Below are 22,790 nucleotides of genomic sequence, written 5' to 3' on the forward strand. Positions count from 1 at the left end.
TGGAATATTTCCTCCTTCTACTGATTCAGGATCACTGTTTCCCAAACCCCCCTGTTCCCCTACCCGTTTTATGATTTGTCTTGTTGGTAGTATCTGTTGCCAGCATTTTGAACCTGAATATTTAGCAGAAGGCTTAAATTAGGAGCTCTTCAAATTAAAGAAATAAGAAAACCACATAATGTTGATTGCGGTAGATTACCTGTAAGTGTGTTGTGTTGGGTTGGATATAGTCACCTGTAAATATAAACATGTAGGGTTTTAAATTTGGAAAGGACTGTAGATCTAGCTCCATTTTACAGACGAAGATACTGGGACATCGAGAGGCCCTGGCTTGTTCAACATCCCACAGAGTCAGCTGTAGAAAGACAAGTACTGCAGATCCTATGTCCTGGGTCCAAGCTAGGTGCTCTTTCCACTGCCCCACGATGCCCCTCTTGTCTCAGTGGCTTTCCACTGCTGCCCACATCCACCCTGTGTCCTGGAAACAGGATAGAGCCAGGTGGCTGCACACACCATGCTCTTTGCCATCTTCATGCCCTTTGCCATCTTCATGCCCTTGTCCCTTCCCTCTGCCTAATCATGCTCATCCCACTACAACTCACCCATCATATTATCAGTTCCAAAGACCTGTTGGGTGTCCCACCTCCCACACAGGTGTCATCCTCCTCAGAACTCCTGAAGTATGCCCTGTGTCTTGGCTCTTTTTACGTGGTCTCTGTCCAGGTATGGTCTTAATTTTTACGTAATTAGGGCTCGTGCCCAGTAAATGGGCCATAAACGAATAAAGCGAGTTGGAATGTACCATGTCACAAGGTGGGCATGGCATCTCGTTTTGCTGCCCAGCTTTTCAGGTGTTTGACTTTGTTCCAGCTAAGCTCCAGAAAGGAGCAATCAGCTATTAAGCTCCAGAAGGGCAGAAAGCATAGCTTCCATTTCTCACCAGGGTCCTTGGTAGAGTTCTTGGTTGGTGGTGGGTTACAGCAGTGATACTTCATTTTTCTGACACGGGAATCTTGCATTCAGTTTAAAATATGTTTGCTTTATCCTGAAGCCTCAGAATGTGGCCATGTCTTCATGGCTGCCTAAATACTCTGGTCTTATGGTACCTACCATTTGGGGAGGCCAACAGGTCATGGCAATTAGTTTACAGATTTCCACATTTGGATACTTTGCTACTTATTTGCCATAGCAGGAAGTTGGGAGTTGCAAGCCAAATAATTGTTAGGACTGCTGTGAAAATTGCAGTGAAAGCAATACCCCTCCTTGGTTAGCTTGTTACTGCTAGAAGACTCCTAGTGAAATTTTTCTTCCAAGATCCTCAAACTCAACAGGATGCTATATTTTATCCTATTGGACTTCTGAAGCAATGCTGGTAACATCATATTGTTCAGGTATTTCAAGGCTTCAGCTAGAGAATTGTTGGTAGGAATTAACCAGTTAAAAGGGAGGAAACGATTACTCAGGTATTGTGAAGTAAGACAGATTGTATGGCATTTATAACATTGGTTATGTCGTTTGCTCGTAAAAGAGTGCCTAACTGGAATGTAGTGAAAATTAAACCATTAAACCCATTGAAGTGAAAACCGGTGGACATCTGCCAAGTAAAAGCATAATCACCACTTAAACAGCTTCATCTGGGCTCCTATCTGCACATGACAGTGTCTCCTATGGAGAAACTGCTCTCTGACTTCTGACTTTCTCACTGTTTTCACAGAGCCTGAGCCTGTGTGAAGCCGGCAATGACAAGTCTGAATGGTCGCCATGCCGAGAAAACCACTGACATGCCAAAACCATCAGCCCCTAAAGTGCACGTGCAGAGGTCCGTGTCCCGAGATACCATCGCCATTCACTTCTCGGCATCTGGCGAGGAGGAGGAGGAAGAGGAGGAGGAGTTCAGGGAGTGGTTTGAGGAGGGGCTGGATGACCAAAGCATTGTAACAGGGCTGGAAGCCAAGGAAGACCTCTATCTTGAACCCCAGGTTGGCCATGACCCCGCCGGCCCTGCTGCCTCGCCTATTCTGGCAGATGGACTGTGTGTGTCCCAGGCCCCTGCCATTTTGCCCGTCTCCAAGAACACTGTAAAGCTGTTGGAGTCCCCTCTTCCAGCAGCACAAGTATTAAGTACAGTGCCATTGGCTCTGTCCCCAGGGTCGTCTTTGTTGGGGCCCTTAGCTAGCTCTCCCAGTGTGTCATCCCTTTCTGAGCAAAAAACCAGTTCCTCCTCCCCATTGTCCTCTCCTTCTAAGTCTCCCATCCTCTCATCCAGTGCCTCAACCTCCACCCTTTCCAGTGCAAAACCCTTCATGAGCCTTGTGAAGTCCCTGTCGACCGAGGTGGAGCCAAAAGAATCCCCGCACCCCCCAAGGCACAGGCACTTGATGAAGACATTAGTCAAGTCTCTGTCCACGGACACTTCCCGGCAGGAGTCGGATACAGTGTCCTATAAGCCACCTGATTCCAAACTAAACTTACACCTGTTCAAGCAGTTCACACAGCCCCGAAACACAGGTGGAGATTCCAAAACTGCACCTTCTTCCCCGCTGACTTCTCCCTCTGATACTCGTTCCTTTTTTAAAGTGCCCGAAATGGAGGCTAAAATTGAAGATACTAAACGACGCCTTTCAGAAGTCATCTATGAGCCTTTTCAGCTCCTTAGTAAAATTATAGGGGAAGAAAGTGGCAGCCATAGGCCCAAAGCCTTATCTTCAAGTGCTTCAGAACTCTCCAATCTGTCCACCTTGAACGGGCACTTGGAAAGCAATAACAACTACAGCATCAAGGAGGAGGAGTGTGATTCTGAGGGGGATGGCTACGGAAGTGATTCCAACATCCCCAGAAGTGACCACCCAAAGTCCAGTGATGAGCCTGCAAGAGAGATGGAACTGAAAAGTTCCCAGGGGAGCAGTCTGAAGGATATAGGCCTGAAGACAAGTTCTCTAGTTCTGGAGAAATGTTCTTTGTCTGCCTTAGTGAGCAAAGAAGATGAAGAGTTTTGTGAACTGTACACTGAGGACTTCGATTTGGAAATGGAGGGGGAGAGTAAAGTCGATAAGCCCCCAGATGTTCCTCTCAAGCCAGAGGTGCTCGCGGAAGATGGTGTTGCCCTTGACAGTGAGGACGAGGCGGACTCGGCCGTGCAGCACCCGGAATTGCCAGTGAAGACGTTGGGCTTCTTTATAATGTGTGTCTATGTGTACCTCATCCTCCCCCTCCCCGACTATGTGAGTGGACTCTTTCTGGGAATTGGCCTTGGATTCATGACTGCAGTTTGCGTGATTTGGTTTTTTACACCACCAAGTGCTCATAAATATCACAAGTTACATAAAAATCTGCGACACTGGAACACAAGATCTCTGGATATCAAAGAACCTGAAATACTGAAGGTAAGCCCCTCCCCGGGAGCTGGCTAATACACACACTTCTCACATACAGCCATATTTTAGATCTGACTTGTTTTTTTGGTTAGCTGTTAAAGATTTTTACACAAGCCATGCTTTTTAAGACCTGGGGGCCACTTCAGTCTCCAGGCACCCAACGACTGATCTGGTAAACCTCATTCTAACCGAAGCTTTGCAGATTCACAGAGTAGTTGCTGAAAGATCTCTATGACTCTGGAGAGTAGTGTTTACATCAGTTCCTATTCTGGTCTGTCTCTAAACTTGCTTGGAATGTGCTACTTGCTGAGCATTTGTAATGGCTGAATCTGTTAGGGTTCACTATTCTTGAGACCTTGAAGAAGGGTTAAATGCTCTCTGAATTGCAAGAGGAGGGAAGGAAGAAGAGAAGGCAAATTAATGTCAGCTGTCGGCCCTTGCTAGTGCTCCTTCCTCTGCACAGTGGGGAATGGGATGGAGAAAGAGATGTCACCTTTCACTGCATATCAGATGTCAGGCTTTTGGGCTTCCTAAGGGGTACCTGGGACAATTCAATGGAAAGCAGGAAGAAAGTATTAAAACATTCATCTAGCTGTCTAATCTATCGATTGAGATGGAGTCTCACTATGTTGCCCAGGCTGGTCTCAAACTTCTGGGCTCAAGTGATCCTCCTGCTTCAGCCCTCCAAAGTGCTGGGATTACAGGTATGAGCCACTGCGTCCAGCCTAGAACTTCTATTTATTATTATTATTATTATTTTGCATATTAAAATTTCTGGTTGTGTGTATACACACTATAAAAGTACACAATTAGAGCTTATATAGTTTGTAAGTTATATGCACACACACATTTATGTACAGTATCCAAGGGGGCATTGGTTTCAGGGCCCCCCAAGGATACCAAACTCCATGAATGTATAAGTCCCTTATATAAAATGGCATAGTATTTGTATTAATATATAACCTATGTTCATTCTCCTGTATACTTTTAAATCATCTCTGGATTACTTATAATACCTAATATAATGTGAATGGTTATTATACTGTATTTTTAAATTTGTATCTTTTTTACTGTTGGATTATTTATTTTATTTTATTTTATTATTTCATTTTCTTTTTTTTTTTTTTTTTTTTTTTTTTTTTTTTTTTTGAGACGGAGTCTGGCTCTGTCGCCCAGGCTGGAGTGCAGTGGCCGGATCTCAGCTCACTGCAAGCTCCGCCTCCCGGGTTTACGCCATTCTCCTGCCTCAGCCTCCGGAGTAGCTGGGACTACAGGCGCCCGCCACCTCGCCCGGCTAGTTTTTTGTATTTTTAGTAGAGACGGGGTTTCACCGTGTTCGCCAGGATGGTCTCGATCTCCTGACCTCGTGATCCGCCCGTCTCGGCCTCCCAAAGTGCTGGGATTACAGGCTTGAGCCACCGCGCCCGGCCTATTATTTCATTTTCAATGCAAGGTTGATTGAATCCATGGATACAGAGGGCTGACTGTATATGTTTTTAGAGATAAGGTAGAGAGCCAGAAAAGTTTAGAGATCACTGCTTTATAACAGTTATCTAATTCAACTTCACAACCATCTAGGGGTTTGATGCTTCCAATTTTACACATGAGGAGATTCAGGCTCTGAGAGAGGTGGTCATTGTTCAAGGTTTCTTGGTACTTAATAAGTAATAAAGGCCGGGCGCGGCGGCTCACGCCTGTAATTCCAGCACTTTTGGAGGCTGAGGCAGGCGGATCACTTGAGGTCAAGAGTTCAAGACCAGCCTAGCCATCATGGTGAAGCCATGTCTCTACTAAAAATACAAAAATTAGCTGGGCTTGGTGGCATGCACCTGTAATCCCAACTACTTGGAAGGCTGAGGCAGGAGAATTGCTTGAGTCTGGGGCTGAGGCTGCAGTGAGCTGAGATTTTGCCACTGCACTCCAGCCTGGGTGACAGAGTGAGACTCTGTCTCAAAAATAATAATAATAATAACAACAACAATAATAAAAGTAATAGAGGTGGGATTTGGAGACTTTGTGTGTGCTCTTCCTGCTTTTCTCATGACACCTCTGCGGAAAGTTCATGCCTAGACCTGCCTGGAGAATCACTTGTGTTATAGGAGATGTATGAAAAGGAGAACTTGGTTTCCCCGGAGCAATTTTGAACCTTAATTATTGGTTTTAATCTTTAGCTTTTCAAGTTCAAAGCTTGTTTAGCTTCTTGGTTAAATTAAAGGTATTATTCTCCCATCTATTTAAGTGAGAATGCTCTAAAAATGGCAGCATGATCTCTCTTTATTGGAAAAAAAAAAAAAAAGCCAGGGATTGGGGAGAACTCTTTTAGGATCCAAAATAATATTTGTTTTTAAATTTCATTGACTTTTTTCCTTGTTCAAAGGAAATACATGGTTAATGTTTTAAAAACAAAGGAAACTCAAAGAAAAAAATATATATTTTTGATCACACTAGTGGAAGGGAATTACAGTTAATAATTTGGTATATATCCTATTTTTTTGGGTTTTTTAAATTTCTGCATATATGAAGATATACATCACATACATGCATACTCACCCACTCTTTTTGTTTTGATTTAATAGGATCATATATTTTGCAGTCTGACCTTTTTTCTTTCTTTCACATGGCAATATGTTATGACACTTTCTTCTTTGAGAGAAGCTGATGTTGAGTCTTGTGGATGTGACACCCTTAAGCTTAGCATTAATAAATGAAGTGGAGCAAAAATGACTCATGCGTGGTTACTAAGCTTTTTTTGATAGGGTGGTGCTGTGACTACCTGAAGTACATGCTCTCCGAGTAAGTTAGTGCTAACTTTAGCAAGGAAAAATTGCACTTATACTAACTCCAGTACCTAATGACTGACTGTGGCAGTCAGTTTAAACTGGTTTGAGCACTGACTTGTCTTAGGAAGAGTTTAATTTTAATCCAGTCAATCTTTAGTGTTTTTTTTCCTACCCTCCTCTCACATGTAAATTCTTTAGTGTCAGTCCAATCACTGCAATATGTCAAGAGTTTACTAACTACACAGGGTGCTGATGGAATGGGATTTTAATGTTATGGCACAGCCTGGTTGCTTTGATCCAATCACTGGAAGAATAAAGGCAACACTATGATACTGAGTTCTGCAGTGGGCTAAGTGTTGGGTGTATTATCTTATTCAATCCTCATCACAGCCCTATTCAGTTAGTGTATGTATATGTGCTCATGCAGATGGAGGCCCACGGAAGTTAAGTTATTGCCCAAGGTCACACAGCTAGTGAGTGGTGGAGCCATGTAGGACAGTGTTTTCTTTTAAGGAAGGTGTTTTGCCCACAGTGGCTGGGGTGAATGTATTTGCATTTTCCTTGTAGAGAACAAGTACTTTAATGCTTTCATAGACTGACACCCCTAATCCAAGCAAATTGTTGTAGACTGAGCATTTATTCTTCCTGATTGCTATTTGGACAACTCTGATCACTTTGGTAATTCTTTTTTCATTCTTAGCCTTAACTTGTTTAGAATGGTTTCATTACTAAAGAGGAAAAGTATATTTTAGCCTGAAGTCTTGTTGGATATGCAGTGTTATTTTTAGAAACTGGGCTGAATGCAGTCTCTATTTAGAAAAGGGACACTACTCTGAATTAGAAGGGTATGCTGTCTGTTGCAAGCTAATTTCAAATGCAAATGTTCTTTGGACTTAGTTATTTTTACTGAATGGAAGAATATACTCTTGGGAACCATTTTTAAACTATGGCACTTTAAAATATTTAGCAGCATTGACATTAACTTTAGGACCCAAGTTTATTGTTACCTGTCTTCCCTAGTATGCCATAAGCTTCATGAATGCATAGGCCATGTCTATCTTGTTCATCTTGTATCCTCAGCACCTGCTATGTATTAGGTATGTGATAGGTAATTGTTGGCTGAATAAATGGGTAGATGAATGAAGCAGTGAGACTTTATCAGAAAATTTAAGCAGTGAGTTGGTTTTGACCCTGTCATCTCCTGGTGACATTGCTTTTTTTTTTTTTTTTTTTTTTTTTTTTTTTTTTTTTTTTTTTTTTGAGACGGAGTCTCGCTCTGTCGCCCAGACTGGAGTGCAGTGGCCAGATCTCAGCTCACTGCAACCTCCGCCTCCCGGGTTTATGCTATTCTCCTGCCTCAGCCTCCTGAGTAGCTGGGACTACAGGCGCCCGCCACCTCGCCCGGCTAGTTTTTTGTATTTTTTAGTAGAGACGAGGTTTCACCAGGTTAGCCAGGATGGTCTCGATCTCCTGACCTTGTGATCCGCCCGTCTCGGCCTCCCAAAGTGCTGGGATTACAGGCTTGAGCCACCGCGCCCGGCCGACATTGCTTTTTAAAATAAATCCCTAGCTGGGCACGGTGGCCCACACCTGTAATCCCAGAGCTTTGGGAGGCTGAGGCAGAAGGATCACCTGAAACCAGGCGTTTGAGACCAGCCTGGGCAACATAGCAAGATCCCATCTCTATAAAAAATTTAAAATAATTAGTCAGGTATGGTGGTGCATGCATGTGGTCCCAGCTACTCAGGAGGCTGAGGTGGGAGGATCACTTGAGTCCAGGAGTTTGAAGCTGCAGTGAGCCATGATATCACCACTGCACTCCAGCCTGGGTGACAGAATGAGACTCTGTCTCTAAAAAAATAAAATAAATCCTTGATACTTTAAAAAAAAAATTAGGGTTTGATAGGAATGTGATCTTTTAAGAAAATGAAAATAATGACTAAAAAGTAAAGCTTTTGACTGGGCGTGGTGGCTCATCCCTATAATCCCAGCACTTTGGAAGGCCAAGGCAGGCGGATTGCTTGAAGCCAGGAGTTCAAGACCAGCCTGGGCAACATAGTGGGACTACCATCTCTATAAAAATTTTGTTTAAAAAGCGAGGTGTAGTGGTGCAGCCTGCAGTCCCAGCCACTTGAGAGGCTGAGGCAGGACGATCGCTTGAGCTCAGGGGGTCAAGGCTGCATTGAGCTGTGATCACGCCACTATACCCCAGCCTGGGCAATAGAGTGTGACCCTGTCTCAAAAAAAAAAAGTCAGTAAAGCTTTCCCTAGGCTCTTTTTCTGAAAATGGACAAGCCAAGACAGTCCTTCTTTAACAGGATTTGAAGCTTGACATTTGTTGCTTAGAAATCGACTGGTGACAAGTCTGCTCTCCTGTCACCAGTGCTCACGCAGTGCTGCCCACCTGAATGCAAAGGGAGTAGTAGAAAGGCAAATACTGGCCAGGAGCGGTGACTCATGCCTGTAATCCCAGCACTTTGGGAGGCTGAAGCGGGCAGATCATGAGGTCAGGAGATCGAGACCATCCTGGCTAACACAGTGAAACCCTGTCTCCACTAAAAATACAAAAAACTTAGCTGGGCATGGTGGCGGGTGCCTGTAGTCCCAGCTACTCGCTGAGATAGGAGAATGGCGTGAACTCAAGAGACAGAGCTTGCAGTGAGCTGCGATCGCGCCACTGCCCTCCAGCCTGGGCTATAGAGTGAGATTCCGTCTCAAAAAAAAAAAAAAGGCAAATACTAAGTGGCGGATTGGAGAAATGGGCAGTGATAAGTTCTAGATTTCTACTCTGCCTCCAGGTTGATGGCTTTAAAGTGATGCAGGAGATAGACCTTGGTTTCTTTATAAAACAGGCCTGTGAACCTGTTTCTAGGCCAAGCCAAAAGAGCCACTTCTTGAAAATAGTTTGATTTCAGGGGATAAGTGAGCTGGTTTGAATTATTTTGTGTACGTCTGATCCAATTTAGTTGGTATTTACAGAGGATGATGCAGTTCTTGAGGGAAGGTACGGAAGCCTTTTTAAAAAGCTCACTAAGGCCGGGTGCAGTGGCTCATGCCTGTAATCCCAGCACTTTGGGAGGCCGAGGTGGGCAGATCACGAGGTCAGGAGATCGAGAGCATCCTGGCTAACACGGTGAAACCCTGTCTCTACTAAAAATACAAAAAATTAACCGGGCGTGGTGACGGGCGCCTGTAGTCCCAGCTACTCGGCAGGCTGAGACAGGAGAGTGGCGTGATCCCAGGAGGTGGAACTTGCAGTGAGCCGAGATCGTGCCACTGCACTCCAGCCTGGGCGACACAGCGAGATGCCGTCTCAAAAACGAAAACAAAAAACAGAAAAAACAACAACAAAAAAAGCTCACCAATATGGGAGACTATAATACCTTCCTGCGATCAAGATCTCTAAGACAGGCCCAGCCCAGGACCGAGATCCCACATACTTTATGCTCTAAGTGGACTCCATGTATGAGCCGTGAACCAGTCAGGCCGGGAACTGGGTGCTCAGGGACTATTTTAGGAGACCATGTGGTTTTGAACCTCTGAGCCATGTAAGTTCTCATTGATGGGTCCAGGAACTGCTTGCAGCCAGACTGGACTAAGAGTCTTGCTCCTTTACTGGTTCCATGAACAGTTCAAGGAGCATTGCAGTTTTTCTTCTGTGTAACTTCACATGATAAGGAAAGACTGGAGAAAAGGAAAGTTTTTGTGTACTTTTTCAGTGCAATTTTTTATTCTATCCTCACTGCAGACATATGTATTTATATATGATGCTGCAGCAGTGATGCATTTATGGGATGATAAACCAAAAAGACCAATTTGCAGCCAAGTAGTAGCTAATCTCAAAGACTGTTGTGGTGTTGTCTAGGCACTATGGTACTCCACCGTCTCCCCCTCTGAACCCAGCTGATCAGCACCTGTACTGTCTGGAATATAAGTAAAAAAGAGGCTGGGTGTAGTGGCTCACACCTGTAATCTCAGCACTTTAGGAGGCCGAGGTGGGTGGATCACCTGAGGTCAGGAGTTCAAGACCAGCCTGGCCAACATGGTGGAACCCTCCCATCTGTACTAAAAATACAAAATTAGCCAAGCGTGGTGGCGGGCGCCTGTAATCCTAGCTACTTGGGAGGCTGAGGCAGGAGAATTGCTTGAACCTGGAAGGTGGAGGTTGCAGTGAGCTGAGATCGCACCACTGCACTCTTATTGCCTGGGCAACAAGAGCGAAACTCCATCTGAAAAAAAAAAAAAAGTAAGACCTCTATGTGGCCAAAGAGCTGTCACAAAGTCCACAGAAGAACTCTTAGGACCTCCTCCAAAGCTGTTCTTAATATGTTGGGGTTCATAGCTGATGAGATCATGAGAAGCAGCAAATAGGAGAAAGGTTGTCACAGGCATTCAACAGGAAGTGGCATGTGAATGTGTGAAACCAAAGGCCAATACCAAAATGTGAGAAGAAGCTCACAGGACTTAGAGCATGGTGGGCTGGGCAGGTTAACTCAAGATAGAGAGCCTCATGTGTGCCACAGACCAAGAGCATCCCTGTAGTGACACCCACTCTGTGGTAGCCTTTTGGAATTCTTGTGTTGGGTGACTGGCTAGATGCCCTAAGCTGGGGACCTTGGGAAAGGGTGGGTTTGGGCATGGGGAAAATGAGGCATTTAGAGTCAGCATACTGCACTTGGCATGTTTGCTTAGCCAAATCAGATGGTCCCTTGCCCAGGATTATTTTTAATTCAGAGCCATTCCTGCTGCACACTAACTTTCTACATGTTTATAACGAAAAGCTTCCTGAAGATTTCATAAAGGTCTTGGATTTATGTTTGAGTATATGGCTCAGATGCAATTTTGAATTATATTCTTGAGCAAATTCTTTATCTCAGATTTATAAACCAGCAGCAGCATACTGGTTTCCAGAGTGATAATCCGTCTCTTTTTTAAAGATGGGGCCTGCAAGTTTGACTAAAATTATATTTAGGCCATTGCAGAAACTAATAGAAATGAATTTTGGAGAACATTTTTTTCTTTAGGTTGTGTCACATGTAGATATTATTAATAAGAGGGATAGGTTTTAAAAATAATTAGGTTCTCTGAATGTAGGCTTTGGTTTTGATATGTAAAAGAATAATTTTGGGGGGAGGACATGATCAATTTTGCGAAGAAATTCCAATTTGTAAATTTAATCTCAATTTCATGAAATTCTTTCACAAAATTAGAGTAAGCAAGTCTTTAGGAGAAAACAGCCAGTACATGCAGCCCAAAGAGGCTTGGATTGCTTTTTGTTGGTCTCTCATAACCCTCGGTAGAATAAGGACAAGAAATGTGAGTGCATTTCTTTCTACATTAAACTTTACTGAAAATATCCTGCCCCTATAATGAGTTACCTGAGTTTTTATGTATGGTTTTTATAAATATGGCTATTTCCCAGTGCCCCTTGTTGTAGAATAGTTTTCAGGTGAGACGTTTGTTTGTATGTTTGTTTTGCCTCGCTCTGTCGCTCAGGCTAGAGTGCAGTGGCACGATCTTGGCTCACTGCAGCCTCTGCCTCCCGGGTTCAAGCAGTTCTCCTGCCTCAGCCTCCAGAGTAACTGGGATTACATGTGCGCACCACCACGCCTGGCTAGTCAGACAAGATGTTTTGATGCAGGCAGCCCTCACTTACTAGAAGATACTCCTTGTGTTGAAGTTGGAGAGGCAGCTGTGTGGAACATGCTTCCTGAATCCCACAGGAACAATATGGTTAAGGATGTCAGGTAGTCCCAAAATGACTTTTTTGAACTTTCATTTTTAAACTTTTTATTGTAGAAAATATTAGATACAGACAAAAATAGAGGCAATAGTAAAATGAACTCCCCATGTGCCTGACACCCAATTTCAACTATTGTCAACATTTTGCCAGTTTTTCACTCAATTCATTAACTTACATAAGCATAGCTAAATTGTAATTCTGGTTACCTGTATATAAGTACAGTTTCTAGCATCCTGAAAATGCCTCTGAACTCTGTAAGAAAAGTACCAAAAACATCGAAGACTCTTATTGTAATTATTGTTCAATAATCAACTGTTAAGAAGAGGTTTGCTGTACTCCAAAGATGAGTTTGCCAGCAAGATGATTCTAGGGCATGAGCATGTTTTTGTGTGGGTGCCCAGGCCATAGTTGTTGACTCACTGTTCTCATTCCGCCGCTTCTTTCAGTGGCATTCAAATGGGTTGCAGAAGACATTAATCAAGAAGAAAATAGTAAAGTTTCTATCTGTATCAGTCTTTGCTCTTTCTAGCTAAGAAAGTAAATAAGCCTTGCTGATATTTAACATACAGATGACCACATATTGACTTTTGGCCAAAAACCTTGGAAATTATTAGTAAGACTCTGAAATATGGATTTACACTCAGGATCATCAACAGTGATCCTCACCTTGAGTGTATGTGTTGTGCCTTAAGGTGTCAGCTGAAGGTAGTACATAGCTGTCATACTGGAAAAACTAAAAATTAGAAGGATAATTATTTCATCTTTTGCTCTTTATTTCTATTCTGTATACTTTTTATAAAAGCTGTATATATTGGAACATGTGTATAACGTATAAGTAAAGATATATATTTGTACATACCCAAAAAGTTGTTTGATAGAATGTGTGATCTGAAAAGTGGCAGAGGCTACTAATTTATTTGCTTGCTGATCTATTTATCTTACAATTTTAACCCTTGTTATTATGATTTAACGTTTATCATGTATTAACATAACTCAGACCTTGGCCATTTCAGTGGTTCATCTGAGATCATTTTACCTTTCTAATTTGAGTCCACCTTATCTCCTGTGCTGTTACTGTCTGCCAGTGCATTATAATTTCACAAATGTTCTGTGGCCACCTCAGTTTGGGAGATTCTGCACTGGAGGATAGGACAGCAGGATAAAGTGGCTTTAGCCCCGACTCCAGTGCTTCTAGTGTCACTGCTGGGAAGGTGACCTTGAGGCAGGCAGTTGGAGGATGTGGACTGTATTGATGGCACTTCCCTCCCCTAATGGGCTTTCTTTCTTTTTTTTTTTTTTTTTTTTTTTTTTGATGTTCTTTATAGTGTCTTTGAGCAGCATTTATTTTCAATGCTGGCTCTCTGCTTAAGGCTATCATTTATAGTATGAATTCTGGATGTCTGTGGGTCTGCTTGTCTTTCATGGGTAAAATCAAATTTGTATCTCAAGACTTATAAGGTTTATTAGACTGTGCTGCCCCTGCCATATTCTCAAACTCCATGATCTATGATACTGTGTTTATAATACTGATGATGCCAGTTCTCAACCATTAATACATCAAAAAAGGTTTAGGCCTCGTAAAGACAAAATCCTGCTTATGTTTTAGTTTTGGAGACAGAGAGTAATTACCTTTTTATGTGCTTCAGAGATGATTTTCAACAGGAGTGTCCTTAGGCCCTGGCTCTGTTCTTGTGTATAGGATTTGCTCCTTCCCTGATACACTTGATGAAGGAATGATACAGGGATCTGAATGACAGGTGGCCTGAAATGCCAGCACAGCCACATGTCAGCAGGGGTGAAAACATGCTGCATTGTTACTGCTGTCAGCCAGGCATGCGGCGCCTGAATTCTCATCACTTCCTCAGGCTGTAGGGCTGGCACTTTTCTCTGGTGAGCTCAGCATCAAGCTGAGCAGTAGAGCATTGGCCTTGAACTTCTGATTGGCACTGTAACTGAAACCACGGTAGTAGTTCTTCCAGACTTTATTATTTGCAAAAGGTTAATTGTAGCTTTTAATCTTCTAAAATATTAAATGGGCCCCTTTATAGATTGTGGTTTTGTACTTGCAGCCATACATGGCTTCTAAATCCAGCAGAGAATTGAGAGAAACCCCTGACCTTTTACAAATGCCATCACAGGACCAGTCTGTGGGCCAGACAGCTGCAGCCTGGCTGACTGGGTCATTGTCCCCAGTGGGGTGCACTGTGTCCATTTTAACAGCTCCAGCTTCAGAAAGAAACAAAGCTTGTCTAAGTCGCTTTGGTGTGGGTTGACAGCATCTCTGAGTGTTTTTGGTTGAGCTGTTGAAAGGGAATGTTGCTAACTATATGCTATATCTCTCTATACCCATTCCCATGTCTCATAACAAGGTGGGATAAATACTTTACTTGGGAAGAAATTCAGGGTTAAGAATTTTAGAACAGCTGAGCAGTGGAGAGTTGGGCACTATGTGGAGAACAGGGTGAAGACCTTGGAGTTGCTGTGCTGCTCTCAAGATTTGACAATTGCTGAAATCTGGAAATTTCATTTGCAGCTTAATCCAGGGGCTTGGTCAGATCCTGGGTGGGGGAAAATGGCTGATTAATGGTATCAAAAGGTGATTAGGTTTGCACTGGGAAATTGCTTTCTGCAAGAGCTACCTGGTTTCAGGTCCATAGGTGAGTGAGGGGGCAAAATTAGGGAGGCTTGGAGGAAAGTTGTGCCTCAGCCTCTTGTCCTAAACCTCCCTAAGGCCAGTCTGCAACCTGGTTTCTGACAATGGGGTCAAGTAGCAACTCCTGTGATCCTCTCAAGATTTCCTATCAAAGCCTGTAATGTTCTGGAAAGAGCCTTAGACAGGGGGCAGGAAGCATGGGCTCCAGTCACAATACCCCTCTCTGCTCTAGATAAGACTTAGCTCATCCCATTTCTGTCCAGAAAATCTTTGGTTTCTGGGGTTATTTTCTTGTTCTGTGCTATTTTGTGCATTTTTACCTCGGTTTTTCTTTTTGAGAAGAATGACCAAGTCTTCTAAGTAACCTCTACAGCTCTTTGCACTTATTAGGGTGTCAGTTTCTTCCTTTGCTTGTTCGTCTCACGCAGCTAGCATGGTACTTACAGGCTCTGAGGGGCTCGCCAGCCTTCCTGCTTGCTCCTACTTTCCATAGATTTCATTTAATCCTCACAGCCATCTCTGAATTAGGCTTCCCTCATGTATTCAGTCAACAAACATTTGTTACAGTTGTGGTTGGCAGACATGATGATCCCTGCTCTTGTGGAGTTTGTAACTCAGTTTAGTAAACCAGGCAGTTAACAGATACAGTGATGGGAGAGTACCAGAGAACTGAGCCTAGGTGAGGAGGGAGGCTTCCTAGGAGAAGTGTCATCTTTGCCATGACCTGAGGGGTGACTAGGCACAAGCCAGACTGCTGCACATGGGGCCGTGCTGTGGAGCTGAGATAGCATCCCACACCTTAGAGTCAGGAACACTTGGTTTGAGTCCCAGATTTGCCACTCTCTAGACGTTGGAAGGCAAATCACATCCCCTCTCTCACCACTTTTCTTACTTGTAAAATCGTAGGCAATTGACAGAAATAACAGGAGATAATGCACCTGGGGTACCTGGGCCATAAGATGAGCTTAAATGTCAGCCATTGTTATGAATAGTAATATTAGTGTTTAAAAAAACCATATGCTTATGATTTCTTTATAAACTGTAAACAAATTGTACCTTAATAAACTGTCAGTAGGGAAAAAATCATTATGGCTTGAGCAGAGGGTGAGGTGTAGGGGCCAGGGAGGCATGAAACTGGGCAGTAAGCCACCTGGACCCTTTTACAGGTGAGCAAAGCAAGTGTCTGAGGGATAAGCATCACCTACCCTGGCAGGAGGTAAGTGGTGCAGGCGTGCTTGGAACCCAGGTCTGTCAGATTCTCAGTACTTCTGCTAAGGTGGGTGAGTTGGTTTCAGTGCATGTGTTTTGACCCGTAGTCTTTTGTGCAATTGGATATGATCAGTGTAGGGTCTCATTTAGGCTAACAAATGATTGTTCACAATAAACGTGTAATTCAAATCCTGATTTGTGTGCTATGTTTATTTGTTTTTTAGTAGCTGTGGACTTTAGTGTCTGATGAATCTTTAACACAAAGGCAGGAACATGGTAGTTCAGGAAGGAGGAAATTTGAAGATAAAAGGGAAGGAGAAACCACAGCAGCTGGTGATTCTGAAAAGAAGCGGGTAGGGAGAAGAAGGGCCAAGCCAAGTCCAAGCAGAGTAAAGGAATCTAGGCCCCCTCCAGGCTTTCCCAAGAGAAGGAAAGCATCTCCTAGATTCTCTTTCTATGCCTACGTACTTCTTGCCTCTCACCTCTGCCTCCTGTAGTACAGCAGGTAAGGTTTTGTGCTTTTGAGCTGTGTAGGTAGGACTTGAAACTCCCTTCTCTTTCTCACATTCCTCTGAATCAGGTTGTTCTGGGATTCCTGAATTTGGCAAGTGGTAGAGGATGACCTTTATCTGTCAGAGCTGTCAGCAAAGAAGGTAATTGCGTGCTCGTCTCAGAACTGTGCCCATGTGTGAGCACACAGGCTGCAGCCAGCAAGAACTCCATAGTGGCTGTTCTTCCGCTAGGGTGGTAGCTCAGGCTTCTGGGTTGAATGCCTGGCTTTGTGGCTAAAAACCAAATCCCTGAAGCACTGCAGAAATGGTTGCTCTTGTTATCCAGGGACAGGAATTTTCCTAGGAATAATAATTAAGCAGCAGTTGGTTAGACTGGGGCAGAGTAGTGGCTCAGCACCTGAAACTGTCTGACCTGTGAACAGATGAGCTGATGTATTTGTATCTCAGCACACACGCCTGTAGGTCTTGTTCTGTTTTCTAAATCTAAAAATCAAAGGAGTAAGCTAAAAAAATTGATACGTTTGTTTATAAATTGAGTATCTTAATTTTCATATAGAACTATGAGTTTTTCAAAAGCCTTTACGTAGAATACTCTTATAAATTTCTGAGTTTTTAATACTGCAGGTTAGCTTTTAAAAGAGATTTTGAATTTCTACAATAGATGATTTCATTAGGTGATTACTTAGATTATCTTCTCTCATTTAATTATGCAAAGCATCTAATAAAATGGCAGAAAACTGCCATGTACTGAATGACTGTCTCTTATCACTAAGACTGCGTGTGTTGAAAACATGCACAAGAAGAGAAAGGAAGGCTTTGCCCATTTCTATTCATAGTCGAGCCAAAGGTCTAGGGCTAAAAAGCTTGAACCCAAGAACTGGCCCTGTACTGTCTCTGATACACTAGTCCTAAGCCCTGTGTAGCTGTTAATCCCTTGAAAAGTGTAGCTAGTTGGAACCGAGATGTGTTCTAAGTATAAAGTACACACTGGGTTCTGAAGACTTAGTATGAGACAGAATGTAAAATACCAGTAATAATTTTTAATATTGATTACATGTTGAAATCATAATTTTGATATGAATTTAAATAAAATACATTGTTTAAATTAATTTTACCTGCTTTTTCTTTTTTAATGTGGCTCCTAGACCATTTAAAATTACACATTTTTGGCAAGGCACGGTGGTTTACGCCTGTAATCCCAGCTATTCAGGAGGCTGAGGCAGGAGAATCACTTGAACCCAGGAGGTGCAGGTTGCAGTGAGCTGAGATCACGCCACTGCACTCCAGCCTGGGCAACAGAGCGAGACTCCATCTCAAAAAAATAAAATAAAAATAAAATTACATATTTTCATGACTCACATTTATGGCTCACATTATATTAATATTTCCATTGTGCAGCACCTCCCTGGACAATTCTGCATTTTCTGACTTAGGAAAGACAAAATGAAAGCAATTGGAGAGAAACAACCTTTTATCCCTAAGTTTCTCTTATTCATAAATCAGGTAATTTATTTGTACAATCCCAGTAGTTTCAAATAGGAAAAATCCCCACAGCTTATATTACTCTATTTCTCAGAGACTGTCCTTTTCTTGGAGAACAGTTACATATAATATAATACTTGTCTTTTTTTTCCTCCTTTAGCCCTTTTAATCTGGTGGTGAGTGGTTGATAAACATAATGCAGGGATTTTTGTCCAAAATTCCAGTATCATGTTAATCCTTTTTTTCTCTTTTGGTGCCAGTATCATGTTAATTCTACTGGCTTTTTTTACATGTATCTGTAATTTTATGTACCTGGGAATAACGAAAAATATTTTATATGGAGATTTGCTGCAGTAATGTCTATGTTATATCAAATTGTGATTATCACAATTCAAAAACAGTCATTAAATAAATGTTGAGCATTTCAGCCTAGGTATTAGGATGGATGAAAGTATCACACATAATCTGTATTCTCAAGTAGCCTCTACTCTAGACAGGAGACGCATCCTCAGAGTGAAATGATTCAAGAAGAGCAATTGCATGCAGGGACTGTATGGCCAAATGGCTCATAAATGACAGATAGCAAGTGGCTGTTTTAATCTAACGGAGTTCTCATCAGCTCCGACTTCCCCCGCTTCGTGGATTCTTCTTGGTTTTAATAGCTCTGCAAGCACAAACAACCTCTGAAGTATCTTAGAAAAGTGATTATATCTGCTTCAAGTTCCTTATTAATCTAGTTACCTTTAGAACTTTAGCCCTAGTAAACCTGTTATATATGTAAGACAGTATTTTCTGCAACCAAATTGGGTAAGAAGAAAGTTGTGTATTCTGTGTGAGGAGATCTTTAGTGAAAATGGTTGTGCTTAAAAAGACAAATATATTTATAGAAAACCCCACTCAACAGCAGAATGCATTTTTTTCGACTGCACTTGGAACCAAGATAGACCATATAACAAGCTTAAAAGAATTGAAATTACACAAAGTTGATTCTCTTTTATGAAATTACACTAAAAAACAGTAAGAAAGATATCTCAAAATTTCTCAAATATTTGGAAATTAAGCAAAATACTTCTAAACAGCCTGTGAGCCCAAAGATAAAGTCATAAGGGAAAATAGAAAATATTTTTAACTGAAGGAAACTGAAAATACAACCTATCAGAAATTGCAGGTAATGCAGTACCTAGAGGGAAATTAATAGTATTAAAAGCTTGTTAGAGGATGGGTGTGGTAGTTCGTGCATGTAATCCTAGCACTTTGGGAGGCCAAGCTGGGAGAATTGCTTGAGACCAAGAGTTTAAGACCAGCCTGGGCAACATAGCAAGACTCCATTTCTACAAAGAATTTTTTTAAAAAATTAGCTTGGTGTAGTAGCACATACCTGTAACCGTTGCTGCTTGGGAGGCTGAGGTGGAAGGATTAATTGAGCCCAGGAGTTCAAGGTTACAGTAAGTTATGATTGTGCCACTGCACTCCAGCCAGGATGACAGAGAAAGACCCTGTCTCAAATACATAGATGATAGATAGATACATACATGCATATATACATACATACATACGTACATACCTACGAAAAGAAAAATTTGAGAGAAGGACAAATTACCAGTGTCAGGACTGAAAGAGGGGCATCACCATAGACACTACAGATATTCACAGGATTATAGGGAAATATTGCAAACAACATTATGCCCAGAAATTGGACAACATAGATAAAATAGATAAACTATTTGAAAGATGCAAACCAAAGCTCACTCAAGAAGAAATAGATAACCTAAATAGTCCAATAGCAAGTAAAGACGTTGAATTCATAGTTTGGAACCTTTCTGCAAGGAAAACTCTAGGCCCAGACAGTTTCATGGGCAAATGTTATCAAACCTTTAAGGAAGAAATATTCATTCTACACAAACTTCCAGAAAATAGAGAAGAGGGAACACTTCCCAAATGCACTTACCTGCATTTTCTGAGGCTCATTAATACCAAAAAACACTGCAAGAAAACTATAGCCTATTTTCCCTCATGAACTTAGAGGGACAAATGAACAAAATATCAGCAAAGTGTTATGCTGGTAAACTGGCTTTCCAGAAAAAAAAAAAAAAAAAAAAAAAAAAATCTTGATTTATACTATTCCCTGATTCCTGTGATGTAGAAACTCCCACCATTGCCAGTTGCAAGCTACCAACGTAAAGTCACTAAACATGGAGTTGGGAAGGGATGTGTAGAATATGTTCCTGTGAGCTGATACAGCCCAATTTCAGCACCTCATGACTCATACATCCTTAATCCTGAGAATGCAAGACTGGTTCAACATTTGAAAGTCAATGAATGTAATTTGCCATAAGAACAGACTAAAGAAAAAGACAAACTGTGAGCCAAAGAAAATACTTAGTTCTACATTTAGCAAAAATACACCCACCCAAACGGATGCTCTAACAATACAGTCCACTTCAGGGCCCACTGTGATCTGTAATTGTCATCTTTTTCTCTTCATTGTTCTGATTGTTGCTGTTTCCTCACAAAGACCTCTTCCCATGGCCACTGCTTGCTCACTCAATATTGTTGAATAGATGCTGCTCCTGTCCAGTGATTCACTGGGAGAAGGGAGAGATCCTCCCAGCTCAGGCCAAAACATCTTCTGAGGTCTATGCATCCATATAATTGGCTCACAAGTTTCACACTCTTTTCCCCCATGACAAAGAGAGACGTTTGTCCATTTTTCCTTGCACTTCACACTTAGGTACTCTTTTTGTGACAACTTTTCTCTATTATGTTTACTCCAGTGGGGTCACAGGATAGGTAAATGAAGACCTAATTTTCTACTCTTTTGGAGGCACCTTTGGATCAAGAATCCTGTCCTTTTAAAAAATCTTTGTCCCAACTCCTAACCTATTACTTTGCACATAGATTCAATGCGTGTTTTAATAAAAGGATGAATGAATAGAATTCTAAGGAGTCCTCATTTTCACAGGCTTTCAGTTCAAGACTTTAGTGTGAGACTCAAATACTTAGCATGGAAATGGCTATTGCTTGAAAAGAATGACAGTCCCAACTCCCATGTAGTGATCTTTAGCATCTCTCTGCTCATTACAAAGACATGTAGTTTTTAAAAGTTTGGGAGAGTAGGAACTTATCAATTAAAACTCCCCAGAGAACTTCTTTTGTGAGATCTGGGCTACTGATAACCTGAAAAAGTATTTGAGGCAGGAGAAGTGTTCAGTGATGAATGATGATGACAGCTGTGAGATTAGCTTTAACACAGTGTATAGTATATTAGGCTTTTGTGTATGTATTTTTTGTCTGTACATTTCAATGTTTGCTCTTTTAAAAAATCAACATATGTAACAAAAAATCACTTATGTCCAATTTGGCAGGGGGACCTGGAGCACAATTTTACCCATATAAGTTACTATGTATCTTTGAATTTTGATATATTATTGATTGTATTTACGATTTATTTAATGCCTAATTCTCAAATCATCTGCTTTACTGTATGGTTTCAATGAGGTACATGTTGTAGTGCGATATAAGTAGAGAGGTAGTTGTTCTCTGAGTCCTGTGGTAACATGAATTAATACCTGAAATTTCAAAGATTGCAGCTGGGCTGGGAAGGGCATGTGTTTGACTAATTAAGAAGGCCAGACGGCGGGGGGAATTAATCACCCCCAAAGGAGGTCAGGCAGAGAAGATTGTTCATGTGACATGAACAAATCTTTTGAGTTTCCTGATGTGCTTATAGGCTTTAAAAAAAAGAAAGAACCTTTTATTTAGGATAATAAACATTGCCATTTTTCCTCCAAATCCAGATTTTTGGTTATCAAGAACCTCCTCAGTCCCAATTATCCTCCCAGCTAAGCACTTCTCTTTGCAACCTGTAGTCATTGGTGAGCTGATATCTACGTCATGGTCAAGTTTGGTTTCAGTGTCCCAAATACCACAGTGTTCATCATTTCACACTAAATCAGATTTGTGTTTATTCTGATTTTACTAATGGAAGTTTTTCTTCATCAGGGATGGATGAATGAGATTTACAACTATGATCCGGAAACCTACCATGCGACTTTGACACATTCAGTCTTTGTTCGACTTGAGGGTGGAACCTTAAGACTTTCAAAGCCCAATAAAAATATATCCAGGAGGGCCAGCTACAATGAAACCAAGCCAGAGGTCACCTACATCAGCCAGAAAATCTATGACCTCTCAGACAGCAAGGTGAGCCTGAGCAATTTTGGAAGGATAGCTTAGATGAATGAAAAGCATATGGCATCTCGGATGCTTAACTGCATTTTTTTATTCCCTAAAAAGGTTAGTTGTCATTGAAGTATCAGTATACCTTAGGACAGTATCTCTCACACTTTAATGTTTATGCACGTCACCTGGGCATCTTGTTAAATGCAGATTCTGATTCAGTAGCTGTGGGTAGGGCCAAGGGCCTGCATTGTTATGAGTTCCCAGATGATACTCAGGCTGCTGGTCCACAGACTACAACTTGAGGAACAAGAGTGTTGTGCACTCAGAATTCTGACTGTAAAAGCTAATTATTTCAGTCAAACAAAAAGCCGTGTGGCTCTGTGTGGTGATTGTAGCGTACTTAACTATTGAAGACTTTGTACATGTGAAAATGATAGATATGCAAAATAGCTACATTTTGATTAAGTATTATATACTTCTATTTTTGTGAGAAATGTAAATTATTTCTTCCACAAAGCTATCGTTTCTCTGTTCTTACAGTTCATCTGAATGATCTTTAGATTTCTCCAAAGGGAGAGAAGTACTTAAAATAGTTTTTATATAAGTTTATTCTTAACTTGAGTTTGATACTCAAGGTTAACTTGAGCTGCCCATCTAGATTTTAACTATCTTTTTTTTTCTTCTAACTTAAGTTTGGCCCAAGGTCATTAAATTTAGTTGACAGCCAAACGTAGTTGATGATAAGCAGCTAAACATTATTATCGAGCTACTGCCACCTGAAAATTACGGATATTTATAACTCTCGCAAAATTATTAAACATCTATTTTCTGGAATGATTTTGAAGGATAACAAGA

General features: G+C 41.6%; 1 protein-coding gene across 3 annotated transcripts in view; it reads left to right on the forward strand.

The window, feature by feature from the left end:
* TEX2 (testis expressed 2) overlaps positions 1-22,790 on the forward strand; it is a 114,489-nt gene that overhangs the window by 42,092 nt on the left and 49,607 nt on the right. For all 3 annotated transcript variants that reach the window (XM_008012102.3, XM_008012104.3, XM_008012103.3), the window contains exons 2-3: positions 1,715-3,383; positions 21,756-21,956. In XM_008012102.3, the coding sequence (XP_008010293.1) occupies positions 1,740-3,383; positions 21,756-21,956 (1,845 nt within the window). In that variant the 5' untranslated portion in view covers positions 1,715-1,739. The remainder of the gene's footprint in view (positions 1-1,714; positions 3,384-21,755; positions 21,957-22,790) is intronic.

Source organism: Chlorocebus sabaeus, chromosome 16 (genome assembly GCF_047675955.1).
Source record: "Chlorocebus sabaeus isolate Y175 chromosome 16, mChlSab1.0.hap1, whole genome shotgun sequence".
Lineage (NCBI taxonomy): Eukaryota > Metazoa > Chordata > Mammalia > Primates > Cercopithecidae > Chlorocebus > Chlorocebus sabaeus.